We start from the raw sequence: 20,599 nt of genomic DNA on the forward strand, positions 1-20,599 counted from the left end.
CCAGCCGACTGAAATATTAATTTCTTTACACTTGACTCGGAAAATGGGAATAAATTGGTTGCGGTTGGATCTCATCGGAGCGGCTTGTTGGCCGGAAATGAAGCATCAATCGCTACGATCTCAAGTCAACTGTACTCGGCTCAGTTCAGTTCACAATTTGTCAGGCCGAGAGCATCTATTCACCCACCATTCATGGATGCCATCGAATGTTTTTGAATGAAAATTGAAAAACCCACTAGGCCGTAGGCTTGGGGGATGGAAGGAGCGGGTCAGCTTGAGGCCCTCGAGACGGGCCTTTGTCCGCGGTGCTTGTTTATAAATAGAAGTAAATTAATAACATAAGTACCTAATCCAATCAATCAAACTGGTAAATCACACAGCCAGTCTATAGAAACGCCAAACGCCAAAAGCCCAAAGGTAACTCAAACAGAAACAGAAACAGAAACAACAACAGAAACAGCGGCATCGGGGGAACAACAGCCATGACAACAACAACTGTGACTGACTGACTACAAGATAAAAACATCAACGGCAACAGCCACAACAATCGCAACAACAAACCCATTCTGTCCGTAAAGTTTCAGCTGTAACAAAAATCGGATATGCCCATCCCTAAAAAGGCAACAGAAATAAATATGAAAGGGAAAAGTCACATTAGTCTTGAGTCTTGAATACCCTTAATATGGACTTAGTGTTACAAAGCTTTAAAAATGTGATTTTCAAAAGCTAAACTATCGGAACATGTTTGGGGAAGTGATACAGAAATAATGGATTGATTTAAGATTTGTCTTTGAAGACAGAACTTTATAACATTCCTTAGAAATAAAACGACCGATCTTAAAGCTTTATGGAATTTATTTCATAATATCACTTGGCTTAACTTCAACAATGATCCTACAATAAACTCCTTGAAAGGGTATTGGAAATTAAGAATATTTTTACAGGCAGATAAGTTTTATATACCCTATTTTCCTCCCCCTCTGAGATCTCCAGTGCCCCGTATTGCTTTCTATAGAATATCTATAGAGGCATGTTGAGTTGAGGCTGATGCTGATGCTGTCGCCCGGCGACATTGCGGAACTGTAGCCGACATTCAGTCTTTGGGTCTTCGGTCGTGGGTCTTTTTTTTTTTTTCGTACCCCCAATCATCCCCCCGATTGCTCCGTCTGTCTGGGCCGTAGAGGTCCGATTGCTTTCGTTGGGTTCTTCAGTCCAGTTTTTTTGCCAGATCTCTTGGAGGCTGCTGATGTTGCTGCTGCCTCACATTCGCACCCGCAGCCTCAGTCGTTCACCCGCCGCCCCAGTCCGGCCAATCCTTTTTTCTTCGGATACTTTTTTTCCTCTTGGCTTGGCTTAGCTCGGGTTGGGGGCTCCGGGTCCCTCGCTGTGGCTCTTTTTATGAATATGAATGGCTTAGCACGCGCCTTTTAAGCCACCAGCTGAGATGACTTGTGGCTTTTCAATTTCTCGTTGTTGCGTTTTGCTCTTTTGCTTGTCGGTCGCCAGTGCTTGGCCCCTCTTGTGCAAACGTCTCCATATTGATCATTTTATTTTCGACGTCGTGTTTCTTTTCTTTCGTATTTTTTTGTGAATTATTGAGTACTTGACGGTCTGTGGGTCTCCGTCTGTCTGTGGTTCTGAATCAGGTCTATCCTCGGCTTAATGACTGAGCGCGATTTCTTAACTCATACATTTTTTCATACTTGGGTCGCTTTTGTCTTAGCCATCAGCTAACGGATAAGTTATAGGTAAGCAGTAATAGGGTATCCAGGAGCTCAAGTCACAACAATGCCTCTACTCTGCAATTGCCTTTGACAATATCGTTTGAGATGTGCGCCGGAAATGAGTAATCAAGATTATGCGATATTAGCAAAAATAGATTTTCGATTTCGGTCCACAAGCATTGATTGATGAGGTGAGACAGCAGCCTCCACGCGATTGGGCCGAAAGATTTCCTCGTTGAATTTGAAGTTTGTTTTCGAAATCCGATTCATCGCAGCAGCTCATAACTCCTTCTGTATAAGTCAGTTGGGTATTTTTCGGAATGCAATTAATGGACTGAGTTATGAAGCATTTCGAGCAGGTGAAATGCAAGACAGCATAATCGAGCCAGATTTATGCGACTCTGGTAGCCCAACTGCACCTTGTCACACACAAGCCATGGAAAATCCAGGGGGTATCGCTTACCCATATCGGTTTTCCAAACAACAGAACCAACTGCACCAAACTGGGCCGCAAAATGAACTTAATCAAGTAATGACCGGGTTGATGAGGAGCGGCCAAGCCGGGCCGGGCCGCATTTCTTCTGCCGTTCTTCGACGGTAACATGAGTAATACATACACCAGATACAGATCAGTAGCTAGACAATAAAACCAAAGCCCAGACATGGCTTGGCCCATTGCCATTAAAACCGACTCTCCAAGAGTCCAAGTCCAAGACCCCGTCCCGCCACAGCCCTTCTAATTGGCGCGTCCCTCATGAACGAAAAAATGCCCGCTCTCAAAGTGGGGCATAAAACTCAACATTTTATGTAATGTGTTCATTAGAGACGATAGCCCTTCCCTTCGGCTCCGGCCTGAATAATTGATCCAATAACACAGCGTGCCGTTGATTTTTTACAATCCGGCGATAAACTTTACTATCACTGATCGATATTATCGCAAAATAGTTATTAATTGTGGCGTCTGTCCCAGAATTTCCCCAAGCCACTTCCTTTGTCTTCCTGAAATCCATTTTATGCCTATGCGAATTACCTTAATTTCTTAATTTGCATATTAAAAATCGGAATTTTTTTTTTTATTGATCGGCACATAGGACGGCGACACAAAAACGTTTTTCTGGTATTTTGTCTAGATCTTCCCCTTAAAAAAAAATAAGAAATTAACGATCCATCTGTATTGAAAAACCTTTGGACATGGCCCATAAAAATGTTGGAACCATCAAAATGGTAAACGCTACACAATGGACCTTTTGAAAGGCATCTCCACCAACTTGACGATGTCTTTAATTTAATTGTCCAAGTTAGAATTAACTATAGGGTATTTTGATCAAAAATAAGAAACAAACCTTAAGAAATCATAAATATTATAATAATAAAACAAACATTTCTAAAAATTTTCATTAATATCAAGTATACGTATATTAAGTATACGTAATTAATTATTCCAGGGTATATACATGTGGTCCATCATGCTAAGGTTTATCTTTTAATAACCCATTCCTCCCGCATTTCTTTTTCCCCAAATTAGTATTTAGAAATAGTTATAAACTTGATTGCAGTTTTAAGGTGTAAATGGCAATTAGCCTGATGAGCGTGGGCCAATGGGGAAAATTAAAAAGGGAGAGCTGGAGTTGGCGTGACTGTCTTCCAGGGCAACATTGTCACCTGGCTTAAGGCCTGTCATCTGGGCTGACAGTTCGACGTAAATGCCACACGCACGCCCAGCCAATCCCAATTGCCTGCTGTGGCCCGATCGCGGCCGGTTTTTAATATTCCTGGGCATCCTAGTCCTGTCTTCTTCCGCACTCTTGCCCATAAAATGGTGAAGCGATGCGCTTACAGTTGCTATCATTATTATTACTATTATTGAATGTTGCTGGCGCATAACATAAAGTAACCAAGTGAATGACTGATCGTTAACCGGCAAACAAAATGTTAGTCCGTTCGCATTTTCCGATTCAATTGCCGGTCATAATCTGGGATAACATTCCATAAGCCTCTTTTAAGTTCCTGCCGCATAAATACGTGGTTTATATAATTCAAATGGGCTTCATAAATCAAAACCAACAAGTGGCAGGAGGATGTAGGATAAAGACTTTAAAAGGTAACCGAATAAAGTAAGATTTAACGTGATGATAAAATGTTAGTCAGTTTAAGTAAAAATATAAAATTCAGTTAAATTTTAAAAAGTAAAATCTTACTCTCATGTTCCTAAAATATAAAGAGTTACTAGAGGCCCGGTTTTTTTTAATAAATCAAAGAGCTGCCATTCGAGGGAATTCAGACTGCAAATTAAATTCCTTGCACATCGGAGACCTCCCATTTGTCCAACTCGCAGGCCAAGACACATCTTCTCATCGGGCCGACAGTAGCTCAGGCTTATGGCCATGCCGAGACTGAATGCAGGTGGCAGAGCCCTGGGGGCCGTCAAATTACCAACGTTGGCCGAACGAGCGATGGCCCTGCTAATAAAGCCGTAAAATTAAACGCCAACAGGCCGGGAAAATGGCAAGACGGCCAACTCGAGAGGCAGTGATAAACGCCCAGAGATGTTTTGAATTGTTTATTCGCGTGCAAATAATTGCAGTCACTCGGTCCCCGGTCTTGGTTGGTCAATTGGCTGCGCATTGTAATCAGATGTTTTCAGAAGCCCCCTCTCTCGGCCACATAAAAGTCAGCTCCCGGTGTTTCGGGGCGTGGAGGCGTCAATTGGCCGGGCTAATGAGCCGCTAATGAGAAAGCATCGCTGCAGGTCCCGGCGATCAAAGGGAATTGCACCTGACCAACTTTGGATGATGGAACCCATTTAATCCTCGACCATATCTCACGGCTGATCGTAATCGGATGTGGAGAAATCTAGTTTGAGGGGCGTTGCTGAGCAAAAATAATTAAAATATTTACCCATGTGCCCCAGCCAACAATCCGAATTTCGAGGCATTTAAACGGGTTGCGGCCGAAACCAAATGTAAACGCCCCAAATGCGGGCAGGCACAATTTGTATCTGTGTATCTACGTGTATCTGCAGTTGTATCTCTGCCTCTGGGCCCACCCGACAAGGCCATAAACGTTTTCTGCCATTCAAGCCAGACTAAAGCTAGTAAATGGTCGAAGAAATAAAATGTTAAGCACTCGCTGATTGGGCCCAGGGGAGTGAGCTATACACAAATGCTGTAAAGTGTACAAGATCCGGGATATTTTGTATTTTATAGTATTGGTTCCGAAATGTTGATCATTAGACTCTATTTATTTTCCTAATAATCCTAAAAATATTAATATAATACGCCCAAAGCTTTGCGGATAGTAAAATAGAAAACTTTGTAGCCTGGATGCCTTCCCCAAATCTAATCACATCCACATCTGGGGTGGGGTTTGAAAACCACCCAACGGCAAGATATTTTTTTGTTCGCCTCCTCGAATACGTCCAAACTGTCAGAAATGGCCGGAGTTGCAGCGGTTGTCGACAACAGCTAGAAACTGCAAAACAAAAACAAGGAAACAAATTTAATTAACTCGCATTGGAGCTGTTGAAAAATATTAATAAAACATTTCAATTTTCATATTTTCGTCCGCCAAACGCAGACACACACTTTTAACGAGTTTGTCTCTGCTTTTCCATAGTTTTCTTTTTCGATTCGATTGTGGAACTTGTTTTGGGTCGCCGGTTTCGGTCTGGCAATCGCTTAATTGATGCCAAAGCAAAATGTTTTGGAAACAAAAGCCGAGATATGGGCAAGCAAGTGCCATAAATAAGCTCCCCAACAACTCATCGGCTCATTAGCGGAGATCTCCGGTCATCTGCTTGAAGGAGATGCCGCCTTAGAAGCCCCACCCGCCCCAGACACCCCAGGCATTAGGAAAAACTCACCTGGATTGGATGATTGGAGTGACCGAGTGTCCCCGTCGATCAGGTCTCGGCACCATGCCTGGGCCCATAAAACAAAATCAGTTTCAAATGAAAACATATCCATGGCTCGTTAGCATCCGATCCCAGCAGGGTGGTAGCAGTGCCACAAGTGTTATGTGGAAAGTGGTGCATGAAAATATTTTCCTACGATTGTGACTGGCAAGATTGTTGTATAATAGGAATTCGACACTCAGTAGGCTAAAAATATTTGCTGGATTAGGACAAATAAGTAGACCATTATAATATATTTTTGTTCATTAAAAACATGCCACATCGCGGCAAAAAGAGTGGAAAGCCAAGGAGTAAGAAGTATGAACTGAACAGTGATCCAGAAGGCGACAGGTATGACACAATACAGTTGGGCAGCATCCTGAAGAAACTGACGATCCAAGAACAGGCGCTCATCTCCCAGAAATCCAAAAAGGTAGTAAAAAGTCTTTTACACCTGTGGCAGAATGATTACAAGCACCTGGAGTTGGGAAAGTTGCAGTGGCAGTTGAGGGGCGAGAATATGCATTGTTTTCTCAACCATATGCGTGAGCACTTCCAGAGTGTTGTTTTTCGCTCCGAGCAGCTGCAGGAGGAGCTTAATATCCTAGAACAGGCCGGAGTGGAGGAACTGCCCCAAGTTACTTCCTGTCAGATCGCCCCGAGCAATCAAGTCAACAGGGAAAAGAATCGCAATTTTGTTCAATGGCCTTTCCACGCATTGCCAAAGTTACTGACAAATTTACGCAGCCTGGAGACATTAACTCCAATACAATCCAGCTTTATTGATCAGTTTAAAAAACTGAAAGACCTTAAAATCCATGAAGGGATATCCAACGCAGCCTTGAAAGCTATAATGGAGAGTGATCTTCCACTGCGGAAACTACATTTTTTGGGCAAAAGACTTCACATCCTAGAGGGCATCTCCAATCTCTCGCAACTCAAGGACCTAATGGTTAATCTAAGTACATTTCAAAACAGTCGTGATGAAATCATACGCCTTCCCAACTTGTTGGATCTTCAAATTCATGAGACCATTGATCCTGAGGAAACACTCGAGGCAATAAAATTTGTGATCGATCGCAACTCTAGCGCTATGAAGAGTTTCAAGCTCAATACCGGCTTTATGGTCTACAGTGAAAACCTAAAAAAGATGAAGTTGAGTAGATGCAGCGCCTTAAATGAGATAATTCTAGTCCATTGCCAATTCGACAACCGGGACATGGACATGCTAAACCTGCCAGACTCCCCAGTCCTTGCCGTATTTTTCGATTGTCCAGATCTCACCGATCTTCAATTATTGGATTTTTATAAAAGTTGCCCGAATTTGAAAGAAATTGTACTTGGCTGGTGTCCACTGTTGACAGAAGAAGTACTCCATAATATTTTGAAGGTCAGACGAGAGGGAAATTATAAGAACTCTTTTCTATTCAAGGTGACAGACTGTCCAACACTTTCCAACTCATATAATGATAATGAGATATATTGGGCACAAAAAGCATCCTATTTGAAGTTGGAACTCCTGAAAGAGGACTTTGCACTCGAAAATATGCTCCATTTTCAGTTTCATAAATGTAATCCAAAATCAAGGACCGCAGCGTAATATTTTAAAATATTTACAATTTCTATAGAAATATAGAATTTAATTATATTCTACAATTTCTCAAAGAAATAAATTATGCATAAATGTGAGTGTTTTAAAACATTATTATTGGGTATATCCAGGGTATCTTAGTGAAGCTAGGACATCCATACATCCCCCTCATATGTAAAGAAGCTAAGGCTGGCTTCAGCTGTAATTAATCTTAAGACTATCAGGTGCCATCGAACCAGTCTGAACGGACTTCTCTTCTTGCTAATTGGCCGCCTGCCATGTGGCGATTTGTCATAGTCACCGACTCCACCACGCATGCGCCACGCATGTGGCAGCCTCCCAACCTCCCTCCACCTCGCCCCATCGATTTGCAAAGCCACACGCAACAGCTACACGATTTTCAACAACAAAATTTGTCATATGTGACGATAGCCAGTCGGACAATTTTCAACTACGCGCCGCGGCGTTGGCTTGGCTTTTCTCAACTCCCCTCGATTTTTCCACATCTTTGTGCGTTTTGGCGGGGCTCTGGGCCATTTTGTCGGCGGCGGCCACCGTTGTGGAATGCAAACAAATTTGTGAACATGACGCAGTTTACAGCTCCACGGCTGCCCGGCCCACCCATTGTTATAATTATTGGGCGCCCATGTGCAAGTGACAATTTAGCTCTGGTTCTCCGCATTTGGCATTTGTGGAGCGAATCGACTGGCGATGGCAAACAGTAAACAAGCAACATGTGTTGAAAGACCATGAGGACCATTGAGGACAACTGTTTTTCAGCCTGAAAAAAAGAGTTGCTAGAGAAGATATGCAAATATATCCAAATTTTAGGATAAAGGTGGTTCTGATTAAGATATTAAACTTTTGTGGAATGTATTTTATTTGATTTAAAAGGGATGTCTCCGACCTGGGTTTTTATCTACGAGACGTAAACTCCATAGAATCAATAGCATAAATCCAAAAATATTATATCTAATCCATAAAAAAACCTATAAATTTTTTTTTTTGCCAATCAAACCGTAGGGCAGTTCTTATAAAAATATAAAGTCCTTTATATAAAAATTGTATAAAGTTCACCTATCTAGCTTCATAAAAAATCTCGAACCTCGAAAGCTTAATAACTTTAGCGACCTCTGTCTGCCCTCAGCCCTCGATCCATTCAGAAGTCTCCGGTTGGAGTTTTCTGGACTGTTTCTGGTTTTCCGATCTCGGGCACTAATTCGTTTTCACACTTTTCATGCATTGGACAGGTCGAAATGGCTGGCGGCGTATTGGCAGCGCCTAATTTCATACGCCACGTCTTAGATCCCCAGTCGTCCAGTCCTCCCTGGCCTCCCTGGCCCCCCTTTCAGGCGGCTAATATTTATATTTGCCCTGCATTTCTCACTCTCCTGCGATTGCTGGCGATTTGATAAGCAAATGGAAATGCAGAGCCGGAGAAAGAGCTGAGCTGGGGTGCTGGAGGAGGCCAGGCCAGTCAGACGATGGCGGCGAAAGGTGCAAATAAATAATTTGCAGTAGCCAGGCCGGGCCAGCCACTCGACGACCCACTGTTGGCCTGCCCCACACTCTCGCACGGTTATAGCCGAGTTCCAGCGACCGAAAGCGACGGCCAGACAAATATTTTATTGCAAATTCGCTGATATTGGACGACAGGCGGCCACTGGAGCAGTTTGTACTGCTGCGCAGCTTATTCTGCTGCTGCTGCTGCTGTCCGGCTGTTTTGCATATTAAATTTATTTTATTGAATATAGACAAAGATTTAGTTAGATATGCGAGGCGAGATCAATAAGTTGTGCCCTCTCGGAGGCAATATCAAAAAGTAGAGTGAAGCATAAACCTTAACTTTTATTACAAATTAATTTTAAAATAAGTGAATTTTTGAAGAAAGCTATAGTTATTAATATCCACTATTTCATCTTAGAAACTAAAGAATTTTTCACCTATAAGATGACTTTTCCTATCGACCCTCTTTCTAGCCAACACTCACAGATTTCCAGCTCATTGTGCTGCTCCTGCCTCCCCTTTCAACCGCTCCAGCCTGCAGGGTGGCGCATAATTGCCATCGGACTCCATGGAAGGAGGCCCAGCGGGCGATGAATTATTAATTGCCGTTGATTTGCATTGAGATTTGCTCGGTCCGGGATCATTACCGGGACCAGCAATCTCGGCCGGCCGGCGTAGTGTAAACATAATAATCAACGGGCATTATATGCCGATATATGGCGATCAGCAGAATGCGCTTTTGCAAAAATGGCCGCTGGTCACCGCGGCCCCCAATTGACACCTGAGCGGCGGAGTTGCCTATTATTGCTATTACTGTTCCCGCTCCGAATCCCTCCTCCGACCATAGAGGCCACTGCTACCGCTGTAATTGTTATTTATGCACTTGCATTTAGCCGGGTGTAATGGCATGTGGCTGCCATGCCCCCTGGGATGGGCGTATATCGGGCAATTTGCACTGCCCCAGTAGTGCTCCGGATTACATAAGCGTTTGGTCGGCTTAATTGTGGATAGGGAGTATCTCCACTGCCATGTTATTAAATCTAATATGATTTCTCCTACTTCCTTTAAATAGTACTTAGTTTTATAAAAATAAATTATATTCGGGAGAATAATAATATTCCAATTGGAATGCAAGACATTGGAACCCTCACACACACACTCACAGATAGGCGCAATGGCGGATTTCAAGATGGCCGCCGGACGTGAAGAGCGGAAAACGACAGGCGAGGATAAGCAAACTGATAAATAAATAAACCGCCTAGGTTTGGGCAGGGCACACGCGCTTAAGATGAACTTGAGCCAACAAAGTCGCAAAACAAAAGACTCGAGGATGATGCCGCGCTGACTACTGTGCGATCCCTGGAATTTCGAGCGGGGCTTAAAAATACAGCCAGCCGCGCTTTTGTTGCACTTAAACTCGGTGTTAAAGCGGTGTGTTCGCTTGTCAAAATTGCACCACTACCATACCCCTTCATCCGAGCCTCTTCCGACATCGTCTCTCCTGTTTTTTTTTTATGTTAAGAAGCCACAAGAGATGACGCAGTCGAAATGACCAAATGAATTAACCCTTTTACTTTGCCAACAAACACACACATCCTACTTGCCTGTAATACGGTGGCTACAACAACAATAGAGGCCACTGATTTGTTTCTCTTTTTCGTCCTCTTCTTTTTTAGCTTCCTTAGCTGTTGTTGCAGTTTTTTTTGTGTCTTTTTGGCCAGAAAAACAAATTAAAATACACCCATCCGAAAATATTTAACTTAACACTTGCTTAGGATAGAGGGATGTTTAGAGAGGAAGCATTTTATTAATAAATTCTAAAAAAGGAGGGATGCCTTAGTATCTTATCTAAAGTAAATTATAATAATTTAAAATTTTAAACCTTTATTTTAAAAGAGTCTACTAACTTTTTGGCCCTGCTGTTTGACGGTTGTGTGTACAGTGAACACACATTTATTTAAATGCTTACCGCTCCGACTACGGCTACCAGGTCTCGCACTTGAGCTGAAGCACGGTGGAGAATTGCGCGTAAATTCGTTGCGGTCTCGCGTCATCAACGTAATCGCCGTCAACAGCAGTCAACAGCATCAAACTGGCAGGCAAACGTTGCTACTGTTTCCAGCAGTAGCAGCCGCCGCCACCAGGAGACAGACGCAGTCCGTCCAGTACAAGAAGCAACAGAAGCACCACCGGCAGCACCAGCAGCAGCAGATGTGAAGTGGTTTTTTTATGATGAGCCCCAGCCGAGCCCAAGCAGCACTTTCCATCCAAGAGGACGGAGCCACAACAAAAGCGTGTCGTGGACGGCAATGACAAGTATTTGTTCCTATACATGTCTGCACCTGGATACAGATTTAAGGTATTTACTTAAATAAACATTTTAGTCGGGTAACTTGGCCAATATGCATATACTATCTTGGTCAAAAATTATCACACTCTATTTCCCATTCAATGAAAATATAGATATGTAATATAGTTCACTCTATAATCAAACAAAACTGACGTTTAGTATTTCATTACTGTAGTTTTTTGTGAAATTTTTAAAACAAAAATCTTGGCCAAAATGAGGAGCTACCTCTGCCAAATGCGACCGGTTTTGTTCGTCTTTTATTTCGTGGAGATCTTGATCAATATGTTCCTGATGTATTACCACCTTACTGGGTTTATATATATGAACCTGAACTTTCTGCCGCTGGCCGATGAGCTTAGCCACTACTTCTACCTGACTTGCTTCTATGTCTTCACCGTTCTGACCATGTTCGCCAGCGTGAACCTGTGCACCGGGCATAGGACTAGCATCCTGGAGGAAGTGCTCCGGCCCATGGTGGGGTTCGTCGTTTACACGTTCTGTTCCCTGCTGACACTGGCTGATGCTGAATCCGGATTTTACATAATGTACTCCCGCAAGACCGAGCAGAATCTTAATTTGCCAGAAGCGCCACTGCATCCGTATCTGAAGCTCATGCGAGGCCAGGCGGTGGCCACCTTGGTCTGCAGCGTAGTGTACTTACTCCATGGTCTTATCGCCTTGGATGTCCTGCTGTCGAATGAGGATTCCGATAGCGAACGAGACACTTCCTCCGATCCTTCGGACGATATTCTAGCCGAGACGAACTATGTGCCAGTGCACCTGTGTGTCCTTGGTGGAACTTTTCAGGAGTGGCTTGAGAACTTTGAGTGGTTTCGGGACTTTACCAGCCATAGGAATCCCACAGTTTAATTAGACCTTAATGGTAATTTTAGTTGCCTACTTTCCGTATAAAGATTCCCATAATATGTAGTAACCTGGAAAATATTGGCATATGCTTTTTTTTATCGGGAATATAATGGAGCTTCCCCATCGACGCTCCTATGACGTCAGTTGGGAAGCAACAGTTAGGGGCTGCAACGGGACAAAGCTCATTGACGCCAATATGTCAACGATAAGCAGCTGGAGCAGCAACTATATCTATATCTGTGTATCTGTATCTACTGGAAGACAGTGCGCAGGACCGAAGAACGAATCGATAAATTATGGGGCATTGCGGCAGTCAAGAGCAAGGTGAAGCATTGCCCTGGGATCTCTGCTCTCCACCCAACGGTTGGGTGTTGGGTGCGGTACTTTCATTCATAAAACCACTGGATGTACGGGTATGCGGCAAGTATGAGGTCGTATCGCTATCCATTTCCCTGCGGACTTACTCAAGGCTATTTTTAACTCTGTCCAAGCTGCTGCCGGCCGGATATGGAGGGTTCAAAGTTTTTTTCTAACGGACGGCCCCCATAAACTATGCCGCACGTATTTGCAATGCAATTAGTGCGTCAGCCCAAAAGTAAACAACGATTCTTTTTTTGTAAACTTTTCTCGGAAAGGATTCTTTAATTTTTATGCAGACTCGAATCATAGGGATTAAAAGACTTTACGTATTGCGTAAGAATTTTGTTTATTTTTTACTTTTAATATTTAAATATTTTATACTATACAGAAATAAGGCATTTATTATTTTGTTAGGCATGAAAGTATTATTTATATCTTTTAGGTTCTTAAAATCAAAAATATAAATTTTTAAATTTATTTTTTAAGAAGTAGTACAATGTTAAGAATCTCAAAAATGTGTTTGTTTTGACTTTCTTCTTAATATTTAACTTTTAATATTTTAAGATATAAGAAACCAAACTTTAAAAAATTTAGGCATTCTAAGAACTACGTTCCAACGACGTTTCCTAGATGAAATAGGAATTTAAAATTGATGAAATTTCTTATTATTAAATTATATAATCATTTAAAATTGATGAAATTTCTTATTATTAAATTATATAATCATTAAGTAAGTCCTAGAAATCTCATTTAATTTAATTTAAAATCAGATATTTGAAGTAAGAGTGAAGGGTAATTTAGCGAAAAGACACCTTTAAAAGCATAACCCAGAAAGCTGAAATAAATCTTGACAAATTAATTTAACACGGAGCAAATAAATGCTTTCCGCCCACGCAGAAAGCGAATGTGAAATGTACATACTTAAATGCGAAAGGGAAAATCGATAAGGACGCCATGCCGCGGGAGTGCCGCGTCCTTGAAATCGAAAAGGGAAAGAGCCATTCATGAAATTAGCAGGGCATTTCATGAATGAAAATGGCCAGCGAGGCGACAGGGGAATCTTTCGGCATTTGGTGAGCATGCGCCTGGACAACAGTCACTCTTTGAGGATCCGAGGATTCCGGGGGTAGGGACTGTGGACTTGACTTCGAAACTTCCCCTCTTCAGGGCACTGACGCAACCACAATGCGCTGTTCCAAGGTCAGCGTAAAATTTCATTCATAAAACCGATACGCCCCGTGGCGCGGCTTGTGTGCCTCAGTTTGTGTGTGTGTGTTGGTTCGTACACGCGCGTGTAAGTTCCCGAGGGGGTGGATGTTGGGTGGTGGATGGGTGGGTGAAACGGGAGCCAACCAGTTCGTATTTGGAGCCAAGAATTAATGGGGGGATGTGGGTTAAAGGCGCTGCTTGTTGATTTTTCTACGCGTGCAAACACAAACAAAAGCGGGAAACCATTTCATTCATAAAACCAACCGGGGGGGCGACACACTCCTAAAGCCCAACCACGAGCACATGTCTCTGTCGTCTTTCGCCCCCATGGGGGTAAGACCCCAGGCTCAACATTTTTGGAGCAAATCCAGAAAACAATTTCTCTCGAAAGCTGAAAGCACTTTTTGCCTCTAGGAATTTTCGCTGAACTTAGTCATTTGATTTTCCTTTGGTGACTGGAGGACAGTGCCATTTATCTAAAGGGAAAATGTGAAAGGTTATGGGATGCTCACATCATGGTTTCACATAATATAGCTTTAAGAGTATCTATATGTTTTTATTAACCTCCTTTTCATCTAAAAATACGGTCCTAATTTAAGATGATGCACTGCTGCGCTGGGATCCTTTGATCTGGACCCTCTTTTAGATCCTCCTCGATAATAGACCGTCTCCTTATTTTCCAAACACGATCTACCATTCTTTCCTTATCTACCTTGCAGCCTTTTACCGGCTTGATCGTTGGCTCGGAGATTAGTTCTACATCGCACTTTTCCAGCAAACGCCGGAGGAGGAGTTCCAAAGGTTCCTTAAGATTCCATGCGGCTTTACAAGATATTTCACAGTAGTCGAAGTTGCCGCGACGACGAAGCATCACCTCACGAGGAAATGGATTTAAATCCGCCATATTTCCACAGATCACCACAGGAAGATCACATCCGCAAATCGCCTCCAGTTCTCGCACCCACTCCACCACACTTCCCGCAGACAACATATCACTTCGATCGAACATTATGATGGCACACTGGGCGTGGAAGAAATAGCCATTGTGTAATCCACCGTGCTGGCAGTCTCCAGCCACGTCCCAGAGCTGCAGGGCGACATTTTGGTAATTAGTTTCCAATGGCAAAGTGTACACCATGAGTCCCTTGGTGGGCACATGATGCTCCGTAAAATTTCCAGTGGCTAGGAGCCGCATGAACGTGGATTTCCCCACTCCGGTGTTGCCCAGCAGCAGGCATTTATACGTTTGTTGACTTGACCAATTTGGCTTAAAGATCATGTTAAAAAAATTTACTAAGCTTGATGTATAATTATGTAGAAATTAATAAAATATATTATTGTGCCCTAAAAGCCTATGGCTTTACAGACTTCCAAAGTAAATGATGTGTTTTCTTGGAAAATGACAGGATAATCAAAGTAATAATTGTGCTTTGAAGGTTATTAAAGAAAGGAATTAAAATGGTCTTCCTTCCTTTCACCAAAAGAACATAAAGGGTCTACAAATGTACATATATATTTCATATTTTAGGAATAGAGTTTATATTTAATTTTATTTATTAAAGAGCTCAATAACAGTCCATATGGTTGATTTAAGTATAGATTTTGCCAAAACTGATTTACAAATATACAGAACCACCTTATAGCAAACCATACAAGGGATTTTCAGGCACTCTTCGATTTTCTAGAGAGAACATTGAAACAATATTTCTGAGCTATCAACTAGAATACCATCGCGTTATCCATTCTTACATATACTTACGTATTCTATTCAAATTACCAATAAACAGAATGTAAAAAACGCAACTAGATATAAAGTAACATCAAATATATAATAAATTAGCATCGATTTATGGCTACAGTTGAGTCGTTTGATTGCCGGACGGAAGCGCTGCTCCTTTCTCCGACAAACTGGGAATGCCCGGCTCTGACTCCGAGCGCTTGTGCGTTCGCTTGGGCAGCCGATGGATCGCTTGCTTGGATTTGTTAGGACTTCCTTCTCCGCCAGCGGAATTGTTGAGAAGCATCAGATCCGGCTGGCTGCGAACCAGATCCTGCTCTTGATAGATCTCCTGGACGGCAGAGTTTGCGTTGGTGTTGGTCACCTGCTCGTTGAGGCACACATCATCCAAGTCGACATCGCTATTGGAGAAGAGAGCCGTGGCGCCCAGTTCCAGGGAATTGGTGACATCCAATTCTTGTTCGCTGACCGCCTTTTTCGGCGTCGATGTAGAGGTGAGCGAGGCACGCGAGAAGTTATGACTTACATCCAAATTTCCGGCACTTGGTGTGGTCAGAAGCGTGGGGACAGCCTGAGCTGGCTTCGTGCCAATATTGATATTGTTGTTGTTATTTTGACCTCCAATCAACGAAGAGTTGGAAGTGGGTGCCCCAATAACCGGCACATTAGTCATGCTGCTTGGAGTGGAGCTATTTCTCTCAGTCTGGTGCTCTTTCATTAGCTTACAGGCCTTGCCAAGGGCACATATAGTTAAACACACTCTAAGTCCCATTGCAAATAAGTAGGCTAACAGGAAAAGCAGCCAGGCGGCCAGGCTTTTGAACGAAACAGCTGTGTAAATGGCTTTGATCAACACCACAGCCAGTGGAAATGGGATGAAACCCATTCGCCGGGCAACCAAGTCCGAATGATCCGAAAAAGCGTGCTTCTGTCGTGTCTGGGTCATGTCGTAGGCCAGACTGGTCGTATACTCTCGATAAATGCTCTCCGGCAGCTCATTGAATCGCGTTATAAACGCATGTTTCACCCAATCGATCAGAATTTCGGTGAAAAGAACAGCAACGCAGTCGGGAAGCATTACACAAAACTGGGTGATGCACCAATCAAACTCCTTCATTGTTTGGATCACCACGATGAAGAGCAACACAGACAAGTGGAAACGCTCGCGCACATCGCTGCACGTGAGCTGGAACAGGTTGTTTTTGTCAAACTTTTTGAACACGGATCCTTTGAGCTCAACAAAGTTGTTCGATATCATAATAGTGAGCAATCCTTTGTTGTTTGAGTTAACGGCTACGTTTAAGCAGGTGGCCTACGAAAGGAATTCTTAGAAAGCACTGTGGTTACTGAAGATGGGTTCGCTTACCTGAAACATAATCAGGCCACTGTGCAGAATCACATAGATCAGAGTTAGTAGAGTGTGTGTGATTGTGCCAAAGTGCTCCCGCTTTGAATTCTTCGGTTCGGTGGCTGTCCAGAAGAGAGCATCTATGGTATCCTGGCCGAAGGCAGAGAGCAACCGGTCGCCCACCTCCAGCATATTATAAAATATGTACAATTTAATAATAGACTGTGACTTAATGATGTGGTACACTCGGTTGGTGTCCACCAAGAGCATTATGAGCGTTACGATTATCCAAATGACTCCCTTGAGCAAATCGCATATTTCTGCCGGGGACAGCAATCTCTGGCCGCCACTACGGAACCGAAAGATGCGTGCCACCGTTCTATAGACCAATGCCCAAACAGCCATTAGGAATCGAATCGGTAGAAAGGTGTGAATGTATAGAAAAGAATCTGCACACTGCATAATCCCATAGACCATAAATCGCTCCAGGTCCCGAGGTATACGCATGAAGCTGTATATCTTCTGTCGTCGCGCCGAGTAACGTTCTTCATCGTGCTCCAGCATATATCCCCGGGTCAATTCGATTTTAAAGAAATCGAAAAACGTATTCGCGCAGGTTTCGTAGTTGTCTGTCGAAAGAATATTTGCATTAGGTGGCTCAAATTATACGAAATAATGACAATATTTGGTCTTACCGGTCTGATTCCGCTGATGCATTGCTCCCGCCGTTGCTGCCGTGGGCATCGCTGCAACGTCATCCTGGCCAAGCGGCTTTGGTGGTAGCTGGTGCTTCGGCTTGGTCTCCTCCTGTTGGCTCTGGTGGAACGGATGCAGTTCGTCCACACGGTTGTGAGTGCTCAAATCGCCGCGAAAGCGCAACTGCCGCTTGCTGCCGGCGTTATTTATTGAAGTAGTCATTTAGTACAAATTATCCCCATGAAAAATTAATAATAACAATGAGCCAAGTGTCAGGGGAAACTGTATGACAAATCTCTAACGCGAGACAAAATACCAAAAAGCAAACTGGGATTATATCGATAAGATACTAAGTTGTACGTACTACCGCAAATTCATAAACGATATATGTATATCGAAAACGGTGGCAAAAGGAAAAAAATAAAATTATCGCTCAATTGCCACCTCAAAATAAGCGCTCGAAATATAGTTAACTAAATTTCCAAGAATATGAGCAACTCCGTGGATTTAAGCTCCTACCGGGACCAACATTTCAAGGTGAGCTTCATCTTTGGTCGATTAAAACTCTTCTAAATCCATAACCCACAACAGGGCTCCCGTTCAGAACAAGAGAGATCTCTTCGAGAATCGACAACGCTATATGTGGGAAATCTGAGCTTCTACACAACGGAAGAGCAAATCCATGAGCTGTTTTCCAGATGCGGCGATGTCCGGGTGATCGTCATGGGATTGGACAAGTACAAGAAGACGCCATGCGGCTTCTGCTTTGTGGAGTACTACACGCGTTCGGAGGCGGAAGCAGCCATGAGGTGAGAGCTGTCTCGTTCGAGACATCCTATATTTAATTTGGCCTTCTAGGGTATTGTTATTTTTTATTCATATTCTTAACAATATTTTAGGTTTGTAAACGGTACGCGACTGGATGATAGACTGATTCGGGTGGACTGGGATGCCGGCTTCATTGAGGGCAGACAGTATGGACGCGGCAAAACCGGCGGCCAGGTTCGAGACGAATACCGCACAGACTACGACGCCGGGCGAGGCGGCTACGGCAAACTGTTGTCGCAAAAGATCGCTCCCAACACCGATAACCGCTAACTTAAGATTTATAAGATAAAAGACTAATCCCACAACTAGATATTAAAACACACACATTTTAGATATAACATCTCTAATCGCATATATTGTACGGGCTACATACATAGTTCTTTTCAAGACGTAATTGATATCATTGCGGCCTAGTGTAACAGTATGAGTTTCAAGCATTTACGTTGACTGGAATAACCTTTTACTTCTTTCCAATGTTGTTGGCAAGGGAGCAGCTGAGGCCTGTGCCATCGGGCTCCACATTCAGCTCGGTGACCTTGCCGTTCTCCACCACCAGGGAGTAGCGCTTGGAGCGCACTCCGCCAAGCGGAGGCAGGTCAATGGTCACGTCCAGAGCCTTGGTGAAACCACCAGCGGGATCGGCCAGAAGGCGAACCTTTCCGGCAGCACCATGCTCCTTACCCCAAGCAGACATAACGAAGGGATCGTTGACGGAAACGCAGACGATCTCGTCCACACCTTGCTTGGATTTCAGCTCGTCAGCTGAGCTCACATAGCCGGGCAAGTGGGTCTGTGGGAAGTAAATAAATTAAATTTGGTTGAATAAAAAGAATGTAATCCCTCAGACTACATGCAGGGATTTTTTCAGTGGAAAATAGGGTGCATTACAGAATGTACTTACTTTAGAGCAGCCAGGAGTGAAGGCTCCGGGCACTCCGAAGATGATCACTTTCTTTCCGTTGACCAGGTCACCGGTGTTTATCTTGTTAGCCGGGGAATCCTCGAAGAGATCCACTGAGGGCAGGGCATCACCTACCTAAAATAAAAATCACACACATTTACATGAATTGTAACCTTGAGTGCATTGCAAAGTCTCTTCCGCCGCAATCAATATTTATGCCTGCACCGGGACCTTATGTAATTGCCCCCGGCGGTTCCCCTTATCAGTATCGGAAGATTTCGACGAATCTACTTACTTTCACCATGACTGGAGCTGTTTTGGACAGGGATCGCACCGAATTAATTTGTTGGAAGGAGTTTGCAACTCGGCCAATAAATTTGCAAGACAGCACACGCATTCTCCTCTCTTTCTCCTCTTCTCACACACACAATTGCACACCTGCCCGCAATGGCCGCTGCATCTGTTCGCAGAGCTGCCAGATTTGTTAAAAAAATATATTTAATAAAAGCTGAATTAAAAAACTGTTATCTAGGTTTATTAGAGTTATTTTTCAATAAAAATTAGACTTTTTAAAAGTTTGTCAAATTTCTTGTAAATATTAAAACAATGACAATTTTACAGAAAGCTTAACGGTGTTTATGTTATATTTAGAATATATAAAAACGTTCTTACTTATTAGCTATACTTACTTCTTAATTTTGTTAAAATGTTAAAATGAATGTAATTCATTATTTGTGTAATTTGTTAAAATGATTTAAAAATATTGTATATATATGTGGAAAAATATTTTTCCGTTGCGCCCACCTAAATTTATGCTTTACAATATAAATATATCGGATTTAAAATATTTAAATCAAATTCTTAGTAAAAATGTCAGTTGTGGTTATCAGTCAAGTTTTATATTTTTCTACCGCGTGGGGGGAAATACATATGTATAAACAATAAATTTGCATAGTCAGTGAGGATTGGGAAGATGGATCGCCTATAAACTTATCAACTAAGTGGGCACTCTGCTGACTATACTATCTGCAAATCTCTCCAGGTCATCCAGGCTCTGTTCATTTAGTTTCCTCTCAAAATCGGCCATAAACTCGTTGGTCAAGCGCACTGCCTGCTGTTCCGGAAAGTGCTTACGGAATCCTCGGAGTATACTATCTTTAAGGCAGGGCTTTACCACAAGCAGGTTTAGTTTGGTGCCCTGCTTGATGCTCGGATAGGAGGCAATGGTCTGGTCATTGTTCAAAGGGCGCCCCATTAGCAGGAGTTTCTGATTTGCCGCGGAAATTTGGAGCTCCCCTTCTATTTGTTGTTTCACCTCCAAAATCGTGGATGTCGGCGAGACCTTAAAAACGGTATTTAATTGTCAATCTGTTTAGTATAAATGACTAATACCTACTTCAAGCAAGCAGTCCTGGCCCTTAAGCACTTTGATGGTGATCTGCATAGCAAATTTGTTAGTTTCTATAAAATTAAGCAAGTTTTTTTTTGGCTCGCAAGCAATATAAACAATTCCGCTAGAGCGTTACCACCTGACTCAATAAACAGAGCTGTCAAAAGATACGACTTTATTATATTTATCTTTTGTAATC

At 42.9% G+C, this 20,599-nt stretch overlaps 7 protein-coding genes across 7 annotated transcripts; 3 read left to right on the plus strand and 4 right to left on the minus strand.

Moving 5' to 3' along the window:
* The first annotated feature begins 5,890 nt into the window (after positions 1–5,890).
* On the plus strand, positions 5,891–10,930 carry LOC108128620 (uncharacterized). Its single transcript, XM_017246300.3, has 2 exons — positions 5,891–6,929; positions 10,704–10,930. Exons 1-2 carry the CDS (start codon positions 5,891–5,893, stop codon positions 10,928–10,930), a joined length of 1,266 nt encoding a protein of 421 aa, XP_017101789.3.
* Positions 10,931–11,183: 253 nt separating this feature from the next.
* On the plus strand, positions 11,184–12,008 carry LOC108128629 (uncharacterized). Its single transcript, XM_017246310.3, has one exon. It carries the CDS (start codon positions 11,277–11,279, stop codon positions 11,931–11,933), a length of 657 nt encoding a protein of 218 aa, XP_017101799.1. The 5' UTR covers positions 11,184–11,276; the 3' UTR covers positions 11,934–12,008.
* Positions 12,009–14,088: 2,080 nt separating this feature from the next.
* LOC108128522 (GTP-binding nuclear protein Ran-like) lies at positions 14,089–14,778 on the minus strand. The gene has a single exon (XM_017246200.2). The coding sequence runs from the start codon at positions 14,776–14,778 to the stop codon at positions 14,089–14,091; it is 690 nt and encodes a 229-aa protein (XP_017101689.2).
* Positions 14,779–15,309: 531 nt separating this feature from the next.
* Positions 15,310–17,578, minus strand: LOC108128708 (protein TAPT1 homolog). Its single transcript, XM_017246437.3, has 3 exons — positions 17,281–17,578; positions 16,604–17,214; positions 15,310–16,549 (listed from the first exon to the last, which is right to left on the minus strand). The coding sequence occupies exons 1-3, from the start codon at positions 17,501–17,503 to the stop codon at positions 15,353–15,355; spliced, it is 2,031 nt and encodes a 676-aa protein (XP_017101926.2). The 5' UTR covers positions 17,504–17,578; the 3' UTR covers positions 15,310–15,352.
* A 90-nt stretch (positions 17,579–17,668) lies between these two features.
* Positions 17,669–18,447, plus strand: Cbp20 (cap binding protein 20). The gene is made up of 3 exons (XM_017246439.3): positions 17,669–17,818; positions 17,873–18,090; positions 18,181–18,447. The coding sequence occupies exons 1-3, from the start codon at positions 17,771–17,773 to the stop codon at positions 18,377–18,379; spliced, it is 465 nt and encodes a 154-aa protein (XP_017101928.1). The 5' UTR covers positions 17,669–17,770; the 3' UTR covers positions 18,380–18,447.
* Positions 18,436–19,498, minus strand: Prx5 (Peroxiredoxin 5). Its single transcript, XM_017246438.3, has 3 exons — positions 19,306–19,498; positions 19,011–19,145; positions 18,436–18,899 (listed from the first exon to the last, which is right to left on the minus strand). Exons 1-3 carry the CDS (start codon positions 19,405–19,407, stop codon positions 18,570–18,572), a joined length of 567 nt encoding a protein of 188 aa, XP_017101927.1. The 5' UTR covers positions 19,408–19,498; the 3' UTR covers positions 18,436–18,569.
* Positions 19,499–19,887: 389 nt separating this feature from the next.
* LOC108128712 (ubiquitin-like protein 4A) lies at positions 19,888–20,562 on the minus strand. Its single transcript, XM_017246440.3, has 2 exons — positions 20,407–20,562; positions 19,888–20,352 (listed from the first exon to the last, which is right to left on the minus strand). The coding sequence occupies exons 1-2, from the start codon at positions 20,452–20,454 to the stop codon at positions 20,008–20,010; spliced, it is 393 nt and encodes a 130-aa protein (XP_017101929.1). The 5' UTR covers positions 20,455–20,562; the 3' UTR covers positions 19,888–20,007.
* Positions 20,563–20,599: the final 37 nt, after the last annotated feature.

Source organism: Drosophila bipectinata, chromosome 3R (genome assembly GCF_030179905.1).
Source record: "Drosophila bipectinata strain 14024-0381.07 chromosome 3R, DbipHiC1v2, whole genome shotgun sequence".
In the NCBI taxonomy this organism is placed as follows: domain Eukaryota; kingdom Metazoa; phylum Arthropoda; class Insecta; order Diptera; family Drosophilidae; genus Drosophila; species Drosophila bipectinata.